General features: G+C 36.9%; 1 protein-coding gene and 1 long non-coding RNA gene across 2 annotated transcripts in view; both read left to right on the forward strand.

The window, feature by feature from the left end:
• The window catches only part of LOC106089457 (PDZ and LIM domain protein Zasp), a 538,225-nt gene that overhangs the window by 491,933 nt on the left and 20,538 nt on the right, over nucleotides 1–25,754 (forward strand). Inside the window, exon 11 of the mRNA XM_013255315.2 lies at nucleotides 11,335–11,518. Coding sequence (XP_013110769.2) covers nucleotides 11,335–11,518 — 184 coding nt within the window. The remainder of the gene's footprint in view (nucleotides 1–11,334; nucleotides 11,519–25,754) is intronic.
• Nucleotides 716–6,823, forward strand: LOC131997822 (uncharacterized). Its single transcript, XR_009398441.1, has 2 exons — nucleotides 716–1,490; nucleotides 6,661–6,823. It is a non-coding gene; the product is annotated as an uncharacterized LOC131997822 (long non-coding RNA).

Raw genomic sequence — 25,754 nt, forward strand, 5'->3', positions numbered from 1 at the left:
ATCGGTACAGTATGGGACTTAAATGAAAGGTATTCAAAAGGATATCAGGAATTTGATATAAAAATTAGGCTTTTAGTGTCATTGGGTTTGCCCCACCCAAAATAAGAGACTTCAGTTAAAAGTATTTGGTAGTAAAGTACGTTGTCGACACAGCTACCAAGGGGCTCACAAACCGAATTCAATTCCGCAAAATCTTTTTCAATCTAACCAAGCAATCTTCATAAATAATAACAAATTATAATTGGTTTAAACTCCATATTTATTGACAATAGGCAAAAACAACCAAGTCCATGTTTAAAAATAAAAAGAGAAAAATGTTTTTTTTTTTCTAGATTTTTTTTTAACCTTAGGCATTTTTCTAGTCCTCGATGAGGCATAAAAGCAGACTCATTTTGCTGACCGCACCTGACATTCATGTTCGCCAATGCTTCTTTATACCTTTAATTTAATCGTTTTTTTTTTGTTTTTGCTTGACTTTTTAGTCATTCGACAGAAATGCATTTTCTATAAATAAATTTTCGAAATTTCTTGTAGTCAATCGAATGGTACCAAAATAAAAAAAGAAATTGTAAAAAAAAATAAACCAAAAATCTTCAAAAACTAAGGTGTATGGATATTGATCAACATAGCAGTGCTGGCAACAAATGAGTGGTTTATTTTGGTCTCACCCCAAAAAGAGAAGAAAAAACCAAACCGTATTAAAAAACCAAAAATTTTCTTAAGCTATTTCAACAAAGAGTTCCTTTTTTTATATTTGTTAACTAAAAAAATTAGCTTGGACAGCTGTTCTATTTAAAAAACATAAGAAAAAAAGGAAAACATCATACATTAAAGTTCAGTATTGAAGTAACTTGTAGCTGCTAGGGGGGTTCACAGGGCAACAAGTGCAATGACTGCCTTACTTTACTTCAAGGAAGTGTTTTCGTCGAATTTCTGTTGGCCTCACAGCTGACATTTGAATTTTGATTATTTTTAATATCAACTAGACCGACTGTAGAGTATCTCACGTGGGGCCTCAAGTGTGAACGTCCCTTGTTTGCTGCATATACACACAACTCAAGGTATGCAAGTGTGGGTAAAGTACTGTTGAGGTCTTGCTTGTATGGCATGCACCTCCCTATCCGTGTGTATTGATGTGTGAACGATATGTACTTAATACTGTCATTCAATTTTAACGTAAATTTAGTCTGATTTCTTCTCTGTTCTTTATAGTCAACGTTTACGGTTCGGTACGGGTGCGGTATTCGTTTGAAATATAATTTCGAAAAAAAACACAAAGTGCGACGATTTCATAAATACAAAAAACAAAAAATATTTTTTTATATAAAATTTTTGTGATATTCGGCGTTTATTTTTTTCGGTTTTTTTCCCACTCCCAAATTTTTTTTTTTTAGTTTTAAAATACGAAACAAAAATAAAAACAACAAAGATACACACTACCCTATTGGTGTTGTTTGAATTGTAACAAAGAAATACAGTTTTTGCGTAAAGTAAATTTGTCATTATTAACCCAACCAATACACTCGATACGATATCAATGCTGCAAATGATTACATAATTGAAATTAACCAAAAAAATTTGATAAAAAAAAATCTAAAGAGAAAGAGAACACAGGATTTAAGGAATATTATTGGAATACTCTTGTGTGGTTTTTAAATTAGTGATGTTTTCTTTCAAATGACTAATGTGACATCTTATCATCATTCAATTTTGTTGAATAATATCTCTATCACTTAACTAACAACGACCTTGACCTAATAGTTATGAAACAATTTGTTTAAAAATGTGCATGCTCATAAGGTTATCGGCAAAACGTGATTTAAGCCGACACTCCAAAGTGTGACAACAAATTTTGCCAAGTGATTTTTGTTTTCAATTATTATACAGAAATTAATAAATTGAAATGACCCATAGGCAAATTATAATTCTGAAAAGTGATAACGTGACTAATATTTATATTGGACTTGAAGACCCAACAAAGAAATAATGCCATTCGATTTAAGTTTAACATCAATGATAAGGGATCAACTTTTTTTCTATCCGAATCCGAACGGCTTGCCATGGTGCGACACCTCTTTTGGGAAGAAGTTTTTAAATGGCATAGTCCTCCACAAATGTCGCTAAGATGAGGGGGGATAACCACTGCAAAAAGTTGTTTCTATGTTCTCGCCAGGATTCCAACCGTGGCGTTCTACATCATAGGCGGACAGGCTTAACTCCGCGTTACAGTGGTTTTCTAATAAAAACATTTTTTTGATAAATCGAAACAATATTTCTTATAAATCTCACGATACAAATGAAATCAAAAGGTTTAACTTTTTTTGAGATTCTTTATTGGTCGCTTCAATGTCTTACAACTTTAGATATAACACAAAAAATTCTAAGAGTACGCCAGGATGTACTCTTAGAATCAGAAAAAATTTTCAGCGGTGGTTTTCCCCACCTAATGCTGGCATCATTTGTGAGGTGTCCCACTGCGGCACGCCGATCGGACTCGGCTATAAAAAGGAGGCCCTTTATCATTGAGCTTAAACTCGAATCGGACTGCACTCTTTGATATGTGAGAAGTTTGCCTCTGTTCCTTAGTGGAATGTTCATGGGCAAAATTTGCAATTTGCATTTACATCATGGTCTTCAATGGCCTAATGAACAGTTCCAAAATTTTGTTTAATGTTGAGAACATAAACTTGAAAATTCCATGCTGGAAACATGAAACTAATTGTTAATGGCTGAGAAAGAATATTGCAACCTTAAGGACATCTTTGGGCTTCTTGTTCTTCTTTGATGATTATCAAAGAAAGTTTGTTCCACTAGCCGAACTCAGGAAAGATTTTTAAGCTCCTCGAGCTTCTGGGCGCCTCCGCTTGGTCTATCCATCGGAGTTTGGTCTTCTCCCTTTTGTGATACAACAATATTTACCCTGAAAATACTTCTAAGTTGGAGTTTCCTTATTCATGCTGACAATATGACCTAGCCATAGCAATCGTAGTGTTCTGATTCGTTTAACTATGCTTAATATGGCTTATGGTTCACACAACTCCGATATTCTCCATCAATGCAAACTGATCCATAAATTTTACCAGTAGTTATTGCCCGATTTTGTTGAAATTCGGCACATAGAGTTCTGTTAAGCCCCTCAACATTCTTGCCGCATAAGATTCAGATCGGTCAATAAGTCAAAGACCCATAGAAGCTGCATTTACTGCCCAATTTCGATTGAAATTTGGTACAGTAGGTAGCCTTGGGACCCTGCAAATTCATATCGAATATAGTTGAGATCGGATAATATCTTGGTATAGCTCCCATATGAACTGATCTCCTGATGTAAAATATAAGGCCCATAGAAGCCGCATTTATTACCCGATTTAGCTAAAATTTTGAGCTGTGTTAGGCCTTTCGTCGTCTGTGCAGAGTATGGTTCTGATCTGACCATATTTGGATATAGCTGCCATGCACATCTAACTCCCGATTTACGGTCTTTACCCTATTTCAATGAATTTTTGAACAATGAGTTACATTAGATCCTCGACGTTAGTGCTGGATTTAGCCTAGATCAGGCCATAATTTGATATAACTGGGACGGGTTCAAGCAGGGGTGGGTATCCAAAGTTCTTGTACTTCTTGTTAAGTTCTTAGCTTGCTCTCTAAAATGGCTCAAATAGAAAAGTCCATCGGGTTGGCATCTAATGAATTAGACAGCCGCGTGAAGTACAGGCAATGAAGTGCAGAACATGATATGTATACACATTCTTGATTTACACTTGCTTTATGTAACGGTGACGAGACTTGTTGCTATGTCTATGGTCTATGACCAAAATGTTTGCTTTTCCATGGCATCAAAGCAGGTTCCAAAATGCTTTCCCCGATAATACTTTGACGCCAGGCTCGATGAAAACGATTAGAGAGCGGCCATCGGCATTCATAGCTTCCATAGATACCATCACTTGAGATGGAAAAATAGCGGCCGTGCATGGACTCAAACTCTCATACGAGCACTCGGTTGAGTAACCCTAATCATTTTTGGAGCTTACGAGTTGCTCAATTGGGAAAGTTTTCTCAGAGACCAGGAAATTCACCATGTTCGGGCAAGCGCAGCAACTCCTTTGCTCTTTCATTACATTATTTACGCTTGAACTCCATTAAAAAGAACTTCCTTTTTAAATAAACTTAGAAGCAAATGTTTTTGGTGGCTTGTTAGCAATATAATGTGCTGCCAATAAAACAAATGGCATGTGTCTTTCGTTTCTAATTTGCCAGATATGCCAGTGTGAACTTGGTATTAGTTCGTATCAGCTACCCTGTATACTGAGGTTTCAATTATCGTGTATGTGTTCTGCTAACAAAGTTACTTCGCAAGTTTATGCCAACACCTCTTCAAAGTGTCGCCATCTATCTTTCAAAGATCAGCTGGCAACCCATCAGCTCCTGCTGACTTCATTCTGACTCCTTTACATCTCAAAACGTTCAAGCTCACGTCTTTCCGTTTCCTTTTTCTTTCTGTGGAATAGCCGTTTTTCCTCTCTCTCTCTCTCTCTCTCTCTCTCTCTCACTCTCTCTTTTATTTTCTATTCCTCTTCTTTATCTACTACTTCTTGGCTTCAGTAGCATATCGACTCTCTTGGTTGTAACATGGGTTTCTTAAAGGGGGGCTTTTGGTAACCTAGTACGGATTTCGCGGAATTTTTCAGGGCTTGTCATTGATCCGCTATATCATTCGGATAATGAGCGCTTTCATAAAGCAATTGGGAGTGAAGTAAGCCATTGCCATATGTTGCGTTTGCAGCTTTTAGCAGAAGCTTTCGCATGGGTAACAAAACATTCTATAAAATGTTCATGCAAGGACAACTCTTAACTACAACAACTAAGAAAGAACTACATCCAACATTGAACGTAGTGTCGGCACAGGTTTATGTTAACCGATCGTCCTTATAATTTGTATTTTGCTCCTTTATGATCTATAGGACAAAGCGGAGGGTATTGCGTTATTTGCGAAACAAATTCACCTTATAGTGTGGGACTGTCTAATGTACATATTCCTGAAAATCTCACGCCTCGATGGCCTCCTCTTTATTTAAATATGTCCTAGCTTCAGTTATGTGTCCAACAATTGATATGTTGTCCAAAATATTTCATTAAATTTTACAAAACTGTTCAAAGTTTAGCTTAAACCACAAGTTGTCACAACTTTTTTTCGTTTTTGATAATTTAATAGAAACACTCCTAGGGACTCCTTTGGCATTCCCATTGTTTTGCATTAGGCGGCAAGCACACATTTAACATAATTTGCCTTAATTATTGTAGCGCCACATGTTCATTTCATGTTACTTTATGTTATTGCTGTTCTTGTTTTTTTTCTGTTGTTTTTAATTTTAATTTATTTGTTGTTGTTGTTTCTCTTTTTTATTTTCATTGTTTTTAAAATATTGTGAAATAAAACAAAAACACGCACAACTGTTTAACAATGCAAAAAATGTACGCTTGCTTGGCATCGCTAACTTTGCTAATTAACCAAAACTCCAAACAATTCAAAATGCTCCCCCCCCCAACCAACCAACACACCACGCCCTAAATAAGCAGCAGCAGCATCAGCAGCTAGAAGAAGAAATGAATCTCAACGATTTACCCTTGCCACCACCACCATCACCCACACAATTGCAACAATATGAAGAACAAGGCAATAACAACAACAACAACACAACTAACAACAGCATCTTACTTCCGCCACACACACGCACATTGAGCAGCTTGTCCTCAATGTCATCCGGCTCGAATACAACACATTCCTCTACACATTCCCTATCGCCGACACCTTATCATCAAGGCAACAGCAATAACAGCGGCGGTGCTGCTATGATAAACAACCATTCCCCGATGATGCAAAATCAAACGCATTCCAATATATCTTTGGATCATTATGGCAGTACATCACCCATGCACTCAAGACAAACATCCTCATCATCGTGCTCCTTGAATTATGGCAGTGATAACAATAATGTAACATCACCCTTGCCCCCACCCCCACCACCGCCACCCATGCCCGAGGATAATAAGAACTCGGCCGATTTGTATATCGATAGAATGAAGCAGCACAACAAATTGTTGACACAACAAAATGAGAGCAACAAGAACACCTACAACACGAAGAGCAGCAATGGCAACGGTGTCGGCGGTGTGGGTGTCCTAAGTTCACCCAATAATACCAATACATTGCCAACAGGCAACAACAACAACAGTACACATAAGGTCTATAATAAGTTTTTGAAAGAGTATTCCAATAAATTGTTGACCCAAAACAAGAATGGCAACAACCAAACCCTACAGCAGCAGCAGCAGCATTACAATAACAACAACAATAGTGAACCCTATCAAACCACAAGTCCTTATAACAGCAACACGAACATGAACATGAACATGGACAGTGACAATACATTCATTAACAACAACAAGCACACCTTCGCTAGTAATAATACACCCAAACCTTTTGTAACACCAAAACATACCCCACATTATTTCCCCTGGAACAACAACACCAACAACATCAACACCACTACAACCACCACCAGTGACAGCAATGTCCAGGAAAATAACACTGCTGCTTTACCCAGTGTTGCCATCCTAACAGCCACACTCAATAATCAGTTGAAATTTGATTCATGTCAGGTTGCACCAACTGCAGGAACAGGAAGTTCCCAAGCCATCACCACCACCACCACCACCACTACACCTTGTAGCAATATTCCAATTGTAGATAAGAGTCTAATTAATAGCAACAACACCTACAATCCCGAAAACAACAACAAGAACAACAACAACACCACGACCACTCCGGTTACTAACGACATGTCCTCGACAATGGCCTCTTCGGGGCCAAGTGTAAGTGCACAACAGCAAGACTTATCCAACGGCAATGGTGTTGGTGGCGGCGACAAGCCATTCGAGTATGTAACACTAACGGGCAATGTTATACGTAGCGTTGTGCCACCGGGTAAGGGCACTAATGTCAACTACAAGGTAAGTAGTATAGTCATAGCACTAGCCATACTTGTAGCAGCATGCATGCTAGGCACGCAGGCCAGCAGGCCACAAACAGGCCATCATAATCATTATCTGGGCTGCAAGCTCCTTGATTATGTTCAATATGCCAAAAAGACGAAGAGAGGCTTTTGAGTGTAGAGCTACTATGTTTAGAGCAATTATTTGTTAGCTACATGTTTCTTATTTGTTAACACTTGCATGCCACCTTATACCTTATTAATTGTTTTGTGGTAGTAAATTTGAAACAAAAGGCTTGAAAAATAGAAACCGCATTGGTGGGTTTTATTTTTTTTTCTTGTATATAATTCCCCCAACTTATAAACATGTGCTGAGGCAACATAATGTTTCGTGAAACATGTTTCTAAACAAGTTTAAAAATGCTATGGTATTTGATGTTTCTAATGTTTCTGGAAACATGTTGCTTTGTCTAAAGCATGTTTATGGGTTTCAAGAAACATATGAGTATTTCCATATGAGTTTAAACAAACAATTTCTGTTGTAATACAAACAATGAGTAAATTCAAAATGTTTACAAATATTTATTCAACATATAATGCAACAAAATGTTCTACAGAAAAAATGTTGCTTAAGAAACTTCAAACTAATCAAGATAAATTTACAGCGAAAATGTAATCCATGAAAATTTTTTACTCTTAAATCACCTACCCAACGGACATATTTAAACATATTTCTGAGCTGAACTATTAATCAGCTAGACCATAAAATAAGTATTAATGGGAAGGCACAATATCGCTGTAGGACGGTCATTGAGCCTTACCAAGCACAGTTGAAATTCGATAAGTGAAACGCTAAAAATGAGCATATTTTGCTTCACTTATCCGTAATTTGCAGTTAAGCGTAGTTCGGATAAGTGCAATTCAATTTCGGTTAAGAGCGGTTAAAAGTGGTCCAGCCGCTCTATATAATATTTCGTTGCGACTTCCAACGAGTATGGTCCAAATTGGCAAATAACCTGATACAGCGGGTTATTTGATGAGCGCACTAAATCCGGAAAGGAATCCGAAAGTCGAGAATTCCTTGCTGCTTACAAAATTCTAAAAGTTTTCCATTCCATGGCCGCAAGTTGCTTCAGATCTGTTATCGTTTTTCCACTCAATTGCCAGAGTCTGTCAGCCGGGAAAGCCGGAAATTGTCATAGGAAATATTTCAACGTCTAATTATCTTCCCTACATGCAAAAGATAGATTTCCATTACTAAATGAGACGTTTGAGTTTACGCCTCTGCACTTTCTCTCCCTCCCTTTCTGACGAATGAAAGATACATAAGCGATAAACAAGGTCAACAATTAAACTTTTCGTGTAACAAAGCTCTTTTTGCTGTAAGCAAAACAATTTTGACAAAAACATTTTTTTTTTTTTGAACTTTCGCGTAATACATCAATCTTTTACCATAAAAGAAGTACGTTGAAGTTTTGCCGTAAACGAAATGACTCACAATTTTGAAAGTTGCAAATTCACAACTAAAATTCAACTGTGGAGGCAAAGGTTACACACTTAGTATAAAAATAGTACTTTCCTTAGAAAAGGGATTTGTTTGTCGGAAAAATATTCCAAACGTTTAATTTCTTTGGGCGTACACACTTGATGCACCAATTATTTTAAAGCGTTCTCGTAGTCCTATGTGACCCGAAGACATATTAAAAGCCATACTAACTTCCTTCCTACTTTATTTCCAATAGCATCGTCTGCTCATGATCCGCATACCGCATAGGATTCTCTTCATTGTATCGACCCTCTCACTGTTTCACAGTTTTAATATGCGGACGTTAGTCGCCCCGAAAGCCCTCGCTTCCACTAAGTTCACGGATAGTAGTCCTCTGGCCCCTAGGGCCAATTCGTCTGCCTTTTTGTTCCGCCATACTCTGCACTCGATACCCAAATGTGCCATCCACTGAGAGGGCGTCAATCTCTTTCTTACACTCTAAGACCGTTCCTGTCCTTACCGTGGGCTATAACCCTGATAGACAGTTAATATGTCTGACCTCGTCGTTAACACCGTACCGTGCCCATCCGGTATGGTATACCCAAATGTGCCATCCACTGAGAGGGCGTCAATCTCTTTCTTACACTCTAAGACCGTTGCTGTCCTTACTGTGGGCTATAACCCTGATAGCCAGTAAATATGTCTGACCTCGTCGTGAGGTTTCTATAGTAGAAGTGGACTGTGTTATTGCGGATAGATTGTAAAGACAAAGACAAACCCAATATGAAATGAACAACAAAGGTAATATTTTTCGTTTTACTTGTTGTTGTTTTATTGGTAGCCTGTATCTTCTTACCACACATTTCGTGATCACCCGGATCTCCGTCTGCAGAAACGTGTAATGGTCAGGTAGTAGAAAACAGACCTCGAATATTTGGATTCTTAATATAGGCACCCAGGCCTACTATGTCCTCTAGCTTTGACCCATCCAGATGGCAATACCAAAGTTTCGTCATTCTGGTGGCAGTAGAGCTTCGCACTCGACCTCAAGTATCGTTTCGGGTATCCGATCCAAAACCTCTTCGCATCCACTTCTTTCATCCTTTTCTTATCGTCGCCTCGACTATCCCTATCCATTCTCTTACCACCTTTAGTCTCATAGCCGCATTGGCCAACTTATACTTAATTTGTATGTCTATGGGCTGTATATCTAGGCACTGGGGTCTAGTGACAATATGTTCTCTGAACCCGTTGTAGAGTCCTTATGTTGCACTTATCTCTATTGCTGTCCAACAAACAACATTAAGGAGCAGGCAATCTTGCCACATTGGGCTGTCCGATTCAATTTTAAGCTCAATGGTAAGGGGCCTCCTTTTTAAAGCCGAGCCCGAACGGCATGCCGCAGTGCGACAACTCTTTGGGGAGAAGGTTATACATGGCCCCCATATCATTTTTTCAAATGGCCCAGTTCCTCACAAATGTCGCCAGCATTAGGAGGGATAACTATCGCTGAAAATGTTTTCGCCAGGATTCGAATCTAGGCGTTCGCGTCATAGGCGGACATGCTAGCCTCTGCGCTAAGGTGGCCTCAAAATTAGTATTGGTCGATCACGCTCCAGTCGAGCCAGTGTACTTTACATGTGAAATTTCAACCAAATGGAGCAAATATGGAGGAGACAAAGAAATCGAATGATAGATTAATACTGTTGGTTTTGTCCAAATATGAAGCGATATAGACCATTTCAAATCTATATATATATATATTTGAGAAAGTAATTCAAAGAACAGGCGAAGATTGCACTATACAAGACACTGATACTACCCGTGCTGTTATATGGTTCTGAAGCATGGGTACTTGTGAAAGCAGATGAGGCAGTGCTTGGAGTATTTGAGAGAAAGATTCTTCGTAAAATATATGGACCAGTTTGCGTTAACGGAGAATATAGGCGACGAATGAACCACGAGCTGTATGAGCTGTATGACGGCGATAGCATAGTTACATGCATCAAAATACAACGGCTGCGTTGGCTAGGTCATGTTGTCAGAATGGATGAAGAAGCTCCAGCAAAGAAGTCTTTTGAAGGCAAACACGGTGGTACACGCAGACCGGGAAGACCAAAAGCCCGAAACTTGGTGTCAGAGATTTTAGAATGAGTGCAGAAGACCGAGGCGCTTGGAACGCTATTCTACGTTCGGATAGTGGAACAAATATTCTGTTATAGCCAAGTAAAGTAAAGTAATTCAAAGAACTTGACAAATGCGATCCATGGTTGAGGGTATATAAGATTCGGCCCGGCCGAACTTAGCACGTTTTTACTTGTTCAGTAACTTGGTATTGATATGTTGGAAAAATATACCAAATATCCTACCAAAATGGCAACACGGATGCCAACTTCTCGAAAAATTACTTCTTACTATATAGAGAGTTTTCTGTTCTAAAACAAAGTCAGCAGAGCGAAAGACCACTTCAGAAGTGATTTAAATTCCTTTGAATTTCCTAGCATTCTTTAGAACTGTAACTATTTAGGACTATTTTTATTTTTCTACACTACTAAAAGTGCCTGGGTAGTGTCTCATGGGTTCAATTCCCATCTGTGTTATAGCTGCTGTAATATCACAATAGACAAAAATTGTCTTCTGCAGTTTGACTTCAAACTTCCATTTCTCATCTCAACCTATGTTATCTTTGACTTCAAATATGTCACACATTCTTAAACCAAACCTAAACTCTTAAGGAAATACTCATGTTATGTTTCTTTTAAAATAATATCTCCCAAATAATTTTAAAATTTTCTTGAATTTTCCATACAGTATTGTTTAAATATTTCTCATTTTTGTATAAATTTTTGCTTGCAGGTTAACAACCAAGGCTATGCCCGTCCCTATGGTGCTCCACCAGCTGCTGCTCCCAAGTCGCCAGTTACTTTCCCACCCCAACCCCAACAGTGGAGTGCCCCACCACCAACTCAGCCCAAGCCAACCGCTCCAGCTGGCAATCCCTATGCCACTTTGCCACGCTCCAATGTTGGTCAAGGACAAGGTAAGCTTTATGAACTGCTTGACAGCGATGATTTAGATTTAACACAAAATCAAGAGGATTGGGTTTGATGAAAGAATTCAGAAGAAACTACCGAAGTGAATAATAATGATATGTGATAAACTTCAAGGAAGCATATATTCAAGACATTTGATTTTTGAATATATCCATTAAAGTAGTTGAATAAATTTTTTTCTTAGATTTTCATTAGTCGAATACTATTTAAAAAAAAAACAGAATATTAATTATAAATAATGAATAATTTTTTTCTCTCTTGTTAATAGAACCCAATTTTTTTCTTAATAAAGTTTAAACTAATATTTTTAACCTTCTTAATGAAAAAAAAAAAACAACAACAACTATAACAACAACAAAAACCAAAGCCCCAAATGAAAAGCTTTTCCAAACAATAACACCCACAAAAGAAAATTAACATCAAACAACAAATTTTACTCAAAATTCTGCTTTAACCCAAGGCTAAAATTTGTGAAATTTTCTAATACACCTAGAAAGCGAATTAGAATTCGTAAAGGGCCTGTCCCTTATTCCGCTAAGCTTGCTTTGTTCGTTTTTTTCTTTCCACTTTAGAAATTTTGAAATTACAAATTTTTGTTGCGCTCCTCCTTACTCCTTTTATTGGTTTATGGTTTAGATTTGATTTTTTTTGAAAAATTTTCTCTAATACCTTAAATTGTTGTATATTTCTATATAAATGAAACATGCTATGTTAAACCAATACAATAAAAACAAAAAACACCCCCAAATTCTAGTTCGTAGAACTCAGTCCATGTACAACAGCAACAGCTATAGCAGCAACTACAATATGTCGAAACAACAATACAAGACTCCTAGTTTGGTAGATGGCCCCAATAGGTACTCAACTATACCCTCCTATAATACAGCTCCCTATAACAGCAACAACAACAACTACAATAATTACAATTTCTCAGGTAAACTTGAAACAGCCACCAACCACAATTGCCCAAAAAAAATATGCCGCACCATCTATCAATCAATCAAATAATCAGCGACGACTAGCATATTGCAATTGGCATTTCAATGCTGCTGTGGTTAAGCTGCTCATTCATTAAATGCTGGCAACATTTTCCAAATTCCAAATCAAAAAGGCCTTTTTTTCGAATTCTCTTCTCAGTTTAAGAAAAGTATACATCACAATTGCTTTTTTGTAGTTTGTTGGCTCTACACTCGTTACACTAAAGTTTTCCCCCGCCCATCCCCCCTCTTAGCAACATAGAAAACAAAAACATGGTAGTTTCAAGAAGAAAAACAAAAACTTTTCTAACAACTCATTGGAATCATTATCATATTAAGGCATATTGAATGATTTCTACATCTGTATCCAAAGATCATTTCACATACATCATAACTCAAGAACATGGTATAAGAGAAGAATTAAAAAAAAAAATACATAGTTGTTGCTACAAAAAACCAGAGTTATTTCCATTGTTGGGAAATAGTCAATTATATAAAAACATTGTATTATAAAAACAGATTTTACATGCATTTGTTATGTCAACATTATAAATATGTGCTATAGATATATTATTGTAATTTGCTATTGATGTATGAAACAACTGAATCGAAAAACAAGTAAAATGCATGCTAAGTTCGGCCCGGCCCAATCTTATATACCCTCCACCATCGATAGCATTTGTCGAGTTCTTTGCGCGATATCTCTTAGAAGAGATAACTTCCATCTTCAAGAAGGATATGGAGGGGCCTAACATAACCCACTAAGAATAATGAAAAAAAAAAACTGTTATGTTAGTGGAACTATATCAAGTTATTGTCTGATTCGGATCATAAATGAATTGAATGTTGGAGACCTTAGTAGAATTCATTGTGTAATATTTCAGTCCATTCGGATAAGAATTGCACCTTGTAGAGGCTCAAAAAGCCAAATCGGGAGATCGGTTTATATGGGAGCTGTATCAACCTATAGATCGATTCACACCATATTAGATACGTATGTTGAAGGTCATGAGAAAAGCCGTTGTACAAAATTTGTGCCAAATCGGATGAGAATAGCGCCCTCTAGCGGCTCAAGAAATCAATATGCCAGATCGGTTTATAAGGCAGCTATACCAGGTTATAAACCGATTTAAACTATACTTAGCACAGTTGGTGGTAGTCATGGCAAAACACCTCATGCAAAATTTCAGCCAAATCGGATGAGAATTGCCCGCTCTAAAAGCTCAAGAAGTCAAGACCCATGATCGTTCTATATGGCAGCTATATCAGATTATACACCGATTTGTGCCATATTAAGCACAGTGCTTGGAAGACATCCCAAAACACCTTATGCAAAATTTCAGCCAAATCGGTTGAGAATTGCGCCCTCTAGCGGCTCAAGAAGTCAAGACCCATGATCGGGTTATATGACAGTTATACCTAGTTATGTAGTGATTTGCGCCATACTAGGCACAGTTGTTTGATATCCTAATAAAATACTTTGTGAAAATTTTCAGCCAAATCGGATGAAAATTGCACCCTCTAGCGGCTCAAGAAGTCAAGGTCGGTTTATATGGCAGCTATATCAGGTTATGGACCGATTTGATCCATAGTTGGCACAGTTAGTTAGATATCATAACAAATCACGTCATGCAAAATTTTAACCAAATCGAATAAGAATTGCGCACTCTAGAGGCTCAAGAAGTCAAGACCGAAGATCGGTTTATATGGCACCTATATAAAAGCCTGGACCGATATGGCCCATTTATAATCCCAACCGACCTAGACTAATAAGACTAATGTGCAAAATTTCAGGCGGCTAGCTTTACTCCGTTTTTCCTTCGACGGACAGACGGACGGATAGACGGACGGACGAACGGACGGACAGATAGACAGACGGGCGGACGGACATGGCTAGATACACTTAAAATGTCATGAGGATCAAGAATATATATACTTTATGGGGTCTTGGGAGCATACCCCCATCCGATGGTAGAGGGTATTATAACAAAACAATAGCAACAACAGTAGGAACTAGGAAAAGAAGTAGAATAACAGTGGAAGCATATGTGTGGAAAATTAGAATGATTACGGCTTCTCTGACCATCATCACATTAGCTTCAGCCTTGAGCAAAATACTTGGATGCTCATTTCAACCATCGGCCAGCAATCGCTCTGCAATGCTACTAAGCACTGCTCTCATACTTTGAAACACAGAGCATGGGCGGTCCAAGTACAGAGTGGGAGAAATGATATAGCGGTGGTGGTTAACTTACACCTTAGCTAGTAATCGGCTTGTTGAAGAAGCAACATAACTACTGCTGCCTACACCTTTTTCCGAGAAACTCTTCAACGTAAAATTTGTGACAAAATAAGATGTCACAGATATGGATTCGTTGGAAAAATTGTATCAGAGTCAAGATTCCTCGATTTAAGTTTTTGGCGCCACAAAAGGCCGGGGCAACACTGTGCCTGGTAAGGAGAACAAATAGGGGTTTTGTTAAATTTTCATTTTCGAGGCTTCTTTTTAGTATTTAGAGCACACAATTAGCCGGCTTACTGGCTCAAGTGTATGTCCTTAGTGGCAAGGGGCTGATTAATATCCACACCCTCCTTTCAAGCTAACCTAACCTTTTTACTAAAAGGTGCATTAGAGCAGGCTTGGGTTAGTACAGAGATACCTCAAGAAGGTTTACCCCCTAAGCTGATAACGTGGCTTTTGCGTTAAAGCGAATGTATCCCGGCACTCTTAGGTAGAGAGAGCTCTACGTGCGACAGCGAAGTGGGCAAGGCGTAAATCCGACAGTAGAACAGAAATACTTGGGTGTTATGTTGGACAAGAAATTAAACTTCAAATCAAACATTTTGGAAATGGAAAAAAACACAACTCTTGTCCTATTCACCCGCAAGATAGCCATTGGTTAAAGTTGGGGGTTTAAACCGCATGTCATGCACTGGGTGTATACTGCAGTTGTCAGACCTAAAACTCTATATGGTGTTGTAGTCTGGTGGACGACGATTCAAAAGTCCACCTACTTTTTCAATTCTCAGCCGGATCTTAAAGATGGATTGTTTGCGTTTCACAGCCGCATTGAGAACGACTCTATTTCTTGCGCTGAATTTAATGCTACACTTAATGACTCTGGACATAGTAAAATTTTGCCCAGGAACGTTATACTAAAGAATAGGGGCAAACTTCCAACATATCAATGAGTGCAGCCAGATTCAAGTTTAATCTCAATGATAAGGGGGCCTCCTTTTTATAGCCAAGTCGCAACGGAGTGCGACCACCGCCTTAAAATTTCCTCCTAATGGGCCAGGATTTGAACCCAGGCGTTCAGCGTCGTAGGCAGACATTCTAATATCTGCGCTACGAAGGCCCTTTCGACATTGTGGCTAGATAAATTCGGGCCTACAGGGACACAAGTTTAGGCGGTTTTCCTTCGACCTCGGTAAACTAGCTAATGTGTCTCTGGGAAATCTCCCCAGAAATGTGATTGGTTTTCGACGGAGGGAGGACGCAATGAAATCCTACATACGCGGTCATGTATGCATAGACTCGACGGACCACTATTGGCACTCATTCTTCTCTCTGCACATTAATTTTTTCGTTTCATCTACACTTCATAATCTCACTCGAAAAATCGCCTCTTGCTCAGCATACCCACAAATAACAATGAAACTATTTGAATCCCGACATTCTGGAAAGGTGAATTTTCAACTGTTAAGTCTTCGCCTTAAAGGAAGTGCGACAGTTGGGGGTGTTTTTCAATCCATTAATGGGAGTTCAAACTTCTGATCATCCAAATAGGCAAAGGTCAAGGTAATGCAACTTCTTAAAGACTTTTTTAATTTTTTGGCATTCTAGAAAATCAGACAAGACTTTAGTTTGTCAAATTTATTTTTCGAGACATATTCTTAAATTTTTGTGCAACAGAGGAGTGTGTAAAACCTCACACATTTTCACCCAAATCCAGACAGATAGATTTTTGTATTCAACCCGCACGAATTTGGTTATCACAGTAACATATCCAGGCGAAGGTGTCCTTGTCATTGTCATCTTCTTCTTAAGTTTACATAGAAACTTGCTCATCGCCCACATTGATGTAAATTAAGCGAACATTTCTGTGAATGTTGTCTCATCATGTTGTGATGTGCCGATTAGTTGGAAGCCACTTTCTTTGTAAAGGTGAAATTGTATGAAAACACAATAAAAACGTTGGAAACCTTGGGTGGAAGTAACAATAAAAATTCTCTGTTTTCTGTTGCCATGGGAGATCCTTGCATTTCTTTATTTCAATCCAAGCAAATTAAGCAAAAATAATTTTTCTATTGCTATTCTGTTGTTATGCTTCTACCGCTTTTCATAAAGCCAACACCAACAACAAAAACAACAAACAACAAACAACAATATGTAGGAGTCTGTAGTGGCGGCATTGCTATACAAATACCATAATGCTGGGCCAACTGAGCCGCCATACCATACCATACAGAAGAAACATTCTCGTGAATGTCAATAATGAAGGCAACAACGACAACTGAAACAACATTCCATGCATATATTTATGGTAATAAAAACTCATTACCATAAGCAAATTATACGCACAAATATCCAGGCAACCAAACGCAACGTAACGCAACGCGAAAAACTCCCCAACGCCCATGCTCATGTCCTTGCCTCAGACGACTGCAGACTGTTATATGGTGGTTATGCCATAATGACACTGTGTTTTATTTCTACTCCTCCTGCTGCTGCTCTACCACGAATTATAAAGGAAATCGATATGTGTACAATTGTATGACTTAATTTTCATGGTCTAGGGTGTACATATGTGTTTGTGTTCAATATGCATATGCATGTAGGGATATAAACGTGTGTGTAACAATAAATACATTCACATGTTAATTCGATCATATCATTTGTGTTGATTGCTTATGTACACACTATATGTGTGTGTGTGTGTTTGTTTATATGTTTGCTTCGAAATATCCTGTACGATTGTCATCTTATTAACAATTTTAATCAGTCTGGCAACAGAGTAAGAACAATTATCTTAATTATCTGTTTGTTGCTACTGAAGCATAGTTCAGAGAGAAGTGCACTGACAATAATGAGATGGGTATTGCATATTTCATTAGCGCATGTGTTCGCCACCAAAGGAATGTCAAAGTCAAGGACCGCCATTTTTTACACAAAATAAAATACCAAATTTAAATGTAAACTAGTCTATATTGGACTTATATCCAAATCTAGTCAGATTTAGATTTTTGCATGCCTATTGAAACATCGAATAGAAAACCTTGTAAGACTTTCTTACGATAGGACAAAAATTGTGGATTTCTACGGCCTTAAATGGTCATGTGGGATAAAAGATATATATGGGACCTATATGTAAATCTGTGCCGATTTTGGTGAAATTTTCTATACATTACATACTGGGACGAAAAATAGAACTTCTCACTCCCAATATTGTAGAGATATGACCAAAATTTAAGTTTATACTGTCTTAAAAGTTCATACCAGATAAAAGATATAAATGGGAACTGAGGACGACACCGTCGGATGCACTGAATTTAATGCTACATCTTATGCCTCTGGACATTGTGGCTAGACAAATTGCAACGACAACAGCCGTGAGTGTAAGGGAGCTTTATCTTTGATGATGTAGTGGCTGCGGACACTGTGTTATCATTGATACCTGCCTACCTGTACTGTACCACTATTCCTAATAGAACCATTTGCAACTACGATATCCCTGATAATAGATGTTATATAGACTTCTATACGGATGGTTCCAAACTAGACGACCATTTGGGCTTTGAGGTGTACTCTAAAGATCTAGAATTGGTCATATCTAAAAGGTTACCTGACCACTGCAGTGTGCATCAAGCGGAGATCCTCGCAATTAAGGAAGCGGTGGAATAGCTAAGATATAATGTCATAACGGCAATTGACATAAATATCTTTTCAGACAGGCAGCTATTAAATTCCTGGAGAACGTATTTCAGAACGCAGAAACCCCCCTCGACTGTCGCAGATCTCTCAAAGAGATGACTGAACTGTTCTGGGTGCTGGGCCACACAGATATCCCAGGTGGTTGCAAAGCGGACGAGTTTGCGAGACTAGGAACTACCTTACACATACCAGGAAAACTGGAATCTGTGGTATGCCTCTAACGACTTGTAAGCTAAGTTTTCAGCGACTTGTAAGCTAAGTTTTCAGAACCCGGCACGAAGGACAACGAAAGATAGATGGTCACACAGAGGAGGCTGTATGCATTTCAAAACTATGCGACCTAATCTAGACTTGAAAAGATCTTACGCTTTGCTGTCACTGGCTAGAACAGACGTCTCAGTTATTTGGTCCATCATGACAGGACACTGTCTAATCGGAAAACAAGCTGACAAACTTAAAGTTGCAAGTAATGACTTCTGCTGAAGCTGTGAGGACGACGAGGAAAAAGAGATTATAGAACATCCGGTGTGTGTGTCCCGCACTGGCAGTCAAAAGGATTTCCACTTTAGGTTCTCATTTCTTTGAGAACCTGTCTGATTCAGCGGATGTGAAAATTCGCAAGTTGTTGGGCTTTTTAAAGCGACCAACGGTAGGATCTAGAAGGCATCTTCCATCTTCTGTTCCTATAGAGTCACAATGGACGAAAACGTCTGATGGCAGACTGCCACTTATACCTAACTTGACCTAACGTAAAACTTGCCTTTACTCTCTGGTTTTCATAATGCAAACTTCTTCTGGGGAAAAAATCTTCAGTAGAAATTTGCAAGCTCTCAATTACCAATCTCTCAAACACTTTAGGCAGGCAAAAAAAAGTACACGAACGACTTCCAGTAGTTCTCATCTGCAGGCCAAAAAAGTACACGAACCAATTTCCAGTAACAATTTATGCAAATTTGCCCAAATTTTTGAGTACCCGAAAACATTGTTTATTCAATTGAATTGGAAACTTTTCTAGACTCAAGAGCTATTATTACTATTATGACTGTTTGATTTTGAAAAAGTCTAGCCGCTCGTAATTTTGATAAATACTTTCTATATATAGAAGATAGAACTCCCCAACAAAACTGTCTGTTTACGGTCTTTTTAAATTTCTAGCCGCAATTCTAATCTTATTTATGACCAATATATTGACATTAATATTAAAACGGCTTCTTTAGCATCAATCTAATTATAACTTATTCTATATAAATGTGTTTCTGTTGGGTTAACTTCCCCTAAGCTCACTGTAATAAAAATGCATTAATTACTGTAAGTCAATGTCGGTAGCTACACCTAAGCCCGGCTCGGTGCTCTTTATTTTAAAATTCGAAGGGATCATGGACCCGAACATAAACCTCAATTTCATGTTCCAGGAGGTTTTTATGCGTGAACCGCGTTGTATCGAAACAGAGGGTACACCCTATACATCGCTCTTTTCGCAAAAAGTTTAATATAACATTTGCATATTTTCAATTAACTTTTTAATTGATTCAATGAAAAATTTAATCGGATATTTCGGAAAATTCAATTATTTTTTTAATGTGATCAATTAAAAATATAAAAATTTCAACCAATTTTTTAATTAAAAATTTAAAAATTTCAATCATTTTTTTAATGCATCAATTAAAAATTTAATTGGAAATTTCAAAAAAATTCAATAATTTTTTTAATTGAGTATGCAAAAGTTTTTCAATCACCTTTTTTAAAAACTGTGATTGATACTACCATAATCGTGATTGAAACAGTTTTAATTAATAAATTAATAAGATCAATTAATTAAGTGATTGAAACCGATTTCAGCTAAATCGAACAGAAAGTTATTCTAAGCCGATTGGTATATTTATCAATGGGTCTAGTTCTACTTCTTTTTAGCGTTGCAAACAAATGCACAACGTTTTAATACCCAGTACCACAGTGGTGATGTAGGATATAAAAAGTAGCCTGCATTGCCTGAAATGAAGAAACAATACGATCTGAAGCTAAAAACAAATTGAAGTCGAATTAAAAAAAAGTTTTAAATTAAAGTAAAGTTCCTTCAAAAATCTGCTCATACAAAAATGATTGCTCAGATTTGCACAATATATATGTTTTCAAGCCTAAAAAGTATATACATATACCCAAGGGTAAATGGAAAGAAATCAAAGCTTTATGATTTGAAATAATTCTATTACAATGAATTGAACTGCATGTGCATATGGCTTATAACATCTTTAAAACCCACTCCCCCCACAACCTATTGAAATTTTTAAATTTCTTCTGGAACTTCACAAAAAGGAAACTAAATAACCTTACATTTGTTTTGATCCCCTTTTTTAGATTTTTACCAATACTAAATAGAATTTGTTACAAAAACATAAAACCACAAGTACCACAGCAACCAACACCTCTATCACCACTAAAGCTACCTTTTCATCCAACACAACATCCACTCCAAATTATATGTCGAAATTAAATCCAGTCCATATGATAATGTTGAAATGTGCAGCATGATAAACCAAAGAGTCGTGCATGGACACAAGGACATTATCAAAAACAAGTGTATCAACGTCAAAAGGATCAAAAAGAGTAGAAGCTGTCAATACAAAACCCAATGCTAATACGATACCAAATATATATATATACGTATCGACATACTATGTGTATATATGAATGCATCATGGAAATCTATGTTTTAAATAAGACAAACTAAATTATGTGTGGTTATATTGAATTCACAATTGATGAGTGATTAAAATTGTATACAAAATTTGAAATTATTTCGAAAAATCCAAAAAAAAAACAATGCTTTCAATAAATTCATAAAAAAATGGCGATTTTTAATCGACCATAAGAAAAAAGAAATCAAATCTTGATGAAATTTTTGGCTGAATACCTTCTCTCAAAATAGTTTGTATACAAATTTTGTTTCTTTTTTTATTCTTGTTTCGTTTTGTTACCTTTTTTTCTACATACTGTTTGATTATGTTTCAAAATTCACATGATTATGAAAAGAACTAAAGTTTTAACCGTGTGTTCCTTTCGATAGTTTCACTTAAGCTATGTGTGGCCTAACAAGTGCCCACCAAAAGTTAAGTTCCACTAAGTTTTTGTTCTCTTACTAAAATTGCACTTAACACTAATGATACTTTTACGACTGTTTTATATATTTAGTTGTTTTTTTTTTCTTTTTTGACTCTCTCTCTCTCTCTTTACCATATAACTACACATAATGTTTTTGATTATTTTTCCATTGTGTTCATATATGTATGTGTATCTATGTATGTATGTGTATTGTTAAGTATTATATTGTTCTTTTGGTTTTGTTTGTTAACCTTGTTCTTAAGGTTATTTTGCATGTATCCTTGAGTTTCCTTTAAATAGTTTTTAATTGAATTGTATATTCCCCTAGAAATATACATATATTAATGTATATTTATCAATGAAAGGATATTCCTTAAAGACTTTGAAGAAATAAATATTTTCTGAAGTTTCTTATGTAACTTATGGGAAGAAGATAATTTGTTATAGATTTGTTGAAGGAAGATTTAAAATATTAAAACCAATGAGCAGATATGATGTGTTAATAAAATTTGTCATTCTGACTAAGCTAAGATGAAGAAGATCTAGTAAAAAATTTCTTATTAGAAGTGAATATTGAGTTCATACGTAGAGGAAGTCTAAACATTTCATTGGATGTTCTGTATCACTTTTCTCGGAAGTAATTTCGTTAACATGGTCTTCATAATAAAACTGAAGTAAAACAATTTATAAAAAAGAAACTGTAGAATATAAACTGGAAATTTGTGAAGATTTTACTTTAAAGTTGAACGAATCAAAATCTACTATTTCCTTATTGGTTTTGATCTTATGATGTTAAGTTTGTATGTTAAGTTTTATGAACAATGTAGTATTTTTTCATCCTCTCGATCTTTCCTAAAATGTTTCGGCTCCGTTTTGTTCGTAATACAATATGATACTTATTCTACTTATAATACGAGAAATATCTTTCTTCTATCTGAAGAATCTTCTTTCACTATGGGTTGGCAGTTTAGTCATTCTTATGATTATAGAATGATCGTAATAACTAGAGTTCGGATTTTTATTCAAAATGGAATTTTTGCAATCAATTATTTGCTATATGCGGTGATATTTTCCATACAAACATGCAGAATCGAAGTTCTGAAATCATTATATGTTTACAAAATGAAATTTCGCAACAAATTATTACCGCATATGGAAAATAATAGACCGGACACTAGTAATAACATATAGTTCATATCAAACTAATATTGTAGTTGGTTTTCGTCTATATCATAGGTTAAATGGTTGAATATATAACAATCAATAAATCCGGACAGTATTAATAACATATAGTTCATATCAAACAAATATTGTAGTTAGCTTTCGTCTCTATCATTGGTTAAATGGTTGAATACATAATCAATAAATCCGGACAGTAGTAATAACATATAGTTCATATCAAACTAATATTGTAGTTGGCTTTCGTCTCTATTATTGGTTGAATACATAACCATCAATAACACTTCTGCAATGTGTTTTGAGTTAGAGATTACGATAACATCAACATCTATGCATTAATTAGCTACATTTGGAAAACCCGGAAAGATATCTCAGAACTGTGATCTTTCTCAGTCCCATCTTTCCTCACCATACCTCCGAATGAAAAGTTTAACAAACTAACAAGTAAAAGCGTGCTAAGTTCGGCCATGTCGAATCTTATATACCCTCCACCATAGATCGCATTTGTCGAGTTCTTTTCCCGATATCTCTTTCTGGGAAAACAAAGGATAAAAGAAAATAATTGCTATAATATTGGAGCTATGGTACGTGTCCCTAGAGACTGGGTAAACCATATGCTAAGAAACAGGTGGATAAATTGTGGGTCCCATGACATATAGATAAAGGAGAAAGTGGCTCAGGGCATGCCACAGGGGGGCATTTTATCGCCACACTAATGGGCGCCCCAGTAGCCAAGTTGGTAGCGTGCTTGGATTACCAGTGTAGGGGTCATGGGTTCGATTCCCGCCAGAAGCCTTGGTCTGTAGCTACTGTGGTATCGCAATGGACTTAAAAAAATTGTCTAAGTGAGTCTGTAAAGGACTGCCACTCTTACTTTACCTTAACTTAACTTATGGGTGACATCAATAACTTATTATGGATACTTACTGAGGAGGGATTTTGAACCTGTATAACACTTCTAAGGGGTATCTGAATCAGCTATGCACAATTGCCGAAAGGGTCTTGGCGATGGCATACAACTGGGCTAGACCTAGGGATCTCAATGTTAACTCAGAGAAGACTGAAATGTGCCTGTTCACAATAAAGAAAAAGGTGTTCTAAAAAAGGTGTTCCTCAATAAAATAATTTCGATGTATGAACAAGGTCAAAAACTTAGGAGTGATCCTAGACGGGAAACTGAATTGGAAGTTTCACATTCAGAAGCGTATCGGGAAAGCTCACAGATGTTAGACACTATGTAGACAAGCCGTAGGCTTGAAATTGTTCCTGAATCTGAGGGTAGGTTAGGATAGGTTAGATTTAAGTGGCAGATTGCCATCAGACTCACTGAGACTTTTTCATCCATTGTGATACCACAGGAACAGAAGAAGGAAGATGCCTACTAGTTCCTACCGTTGAACCATTCAGAATGCTTTAAAAAGCCCACTAACTTGCGAATGTTCAATCAGATAGGTTCTCAAGGAAATGAGAATAATGGATACGTACACAGAAGGAGTTCTATAGACTCTTCTTTTTCGATGTCCCTATAGCTTCTGCAAAAGTCGTTGCTGGCAACCTTCAGTCTGTCAGCATGTTTTCCGATTAGGCTGTAACCTGTCATGACGGACACAATGACTTGCAAAACAATTTTTGCACCAAGCAATATTTGTAGGCCTCGACAGCAAATTTACTTAAAATGCCAATTTCGAAATGCGAATTGCAAATTTTGCCCATGAACATTCCACTAAGGAACTGGGGCAAACTTCTCACATATCAATGAGGGCAGTCCGATTCCAGTTTTAAGCTCAATCAAATAAGGGGCCTCCTTTTTATAGCCGAGTCCGAACGGCGTGTCGCAGTGCGACATCTCTTTGGAGAAAAGTTTTACATGGCATAGTACCTCACAAATGTTGCCAGGAGGAGGGGAAAACTACGCTGACAATTTTTTACCCAAAATGGGTATTTAGCGGATTTTTGTATAAAAATTCAGGCGGAATTGATTTTTTTTTTTTAGAACACTTTTATCTGCAAATTTAAATGGTTTTTTAAAGATTTTTTTTGTAATTTTGTCCTTAAAATTTTTTAGGAACGAAACTATCCCACTGTACGTTGGGACATTTCCTTTGTCATTGCCCGGATTTCGCGGCTAACAGACACCGGCACTTAAGTGAGGACACAATACCAGACTTGAATCGACTTAGGGGCGTGATAAAGAAATCAATAAGGGATATTGTTTGTAGCACAGAATTTCTGACTTTGATTTTCTTTTTCGAGGTTAGCGTTTAGTAGTCTAACCTAAGCTGAACGTTAATCCAGCAACTGAATGAAATATTCAAAATTTTGTCAATATGGGGTAGTATAAGACGATTTAATGAGCCCATGGCCTGGACGTAAATCCAGCAACTGAATGAAATGGTATTTATTTTATCAATATTATGTAGTAAAAGACGCTATTACGAGCCCATGGCTTTAAAGTGGGAGATCGGCCTTTGTGTGGGTGAACTACTGACCTGTGCATAATTTCTGGTCAATAGCTCAATTTTTGAAGGTTGTAGCGTGATTACAACTGATGGACGGACAGACACAGGACATCGAAAATAAATTTTTAAAATTTTATGACGATCTATAATATATACCTTGTAGGGGGAATATACCCTCTACCCTATAGTATTGGGTTTACTAAATTATGTCCCCAAAAGTCACATATGGCGGATATATGTATTTTGTCCTTGACCTCAATATGAATATAAAACATTAACAAGTTGTGTTGGAGGTTTTAGCAAACATTTTTGCCTTGATTTAAAATAAAATTGTATTGAATTCGCTCCGTTTTCCTCTGTTGTATAACAGTTTTTTTCAAATCTGTTATACATTATTGAAAACTGTTATAAAGATTATAATTGTTTTTTCAAATTTCAAGCAACAACTATGTCAAAAAAAATATAACAAGTCATCTCTACATCATTTACATACACCATAAGCCCCTGAAAAAAAAAACACTAAGACAAATTAAAGGGTCAACTTGTGTGTTACACCTTTTTTTTTGTTTCTTCT

Source organism: Stomoxys calcitrans, chromosome 5, assembly GCF_963082655.1.
Source record: "Stomoxys calcitrans chromosome 5, idStoCalc2.1, whole genome shotgun sequence".
NCBI classification, from domain to species: Eukaryota; Metazoa; Arthropoda; class Insecta; order Diptera; family Muscidae; genus Stomoxys; species Stomoxys calcitrans.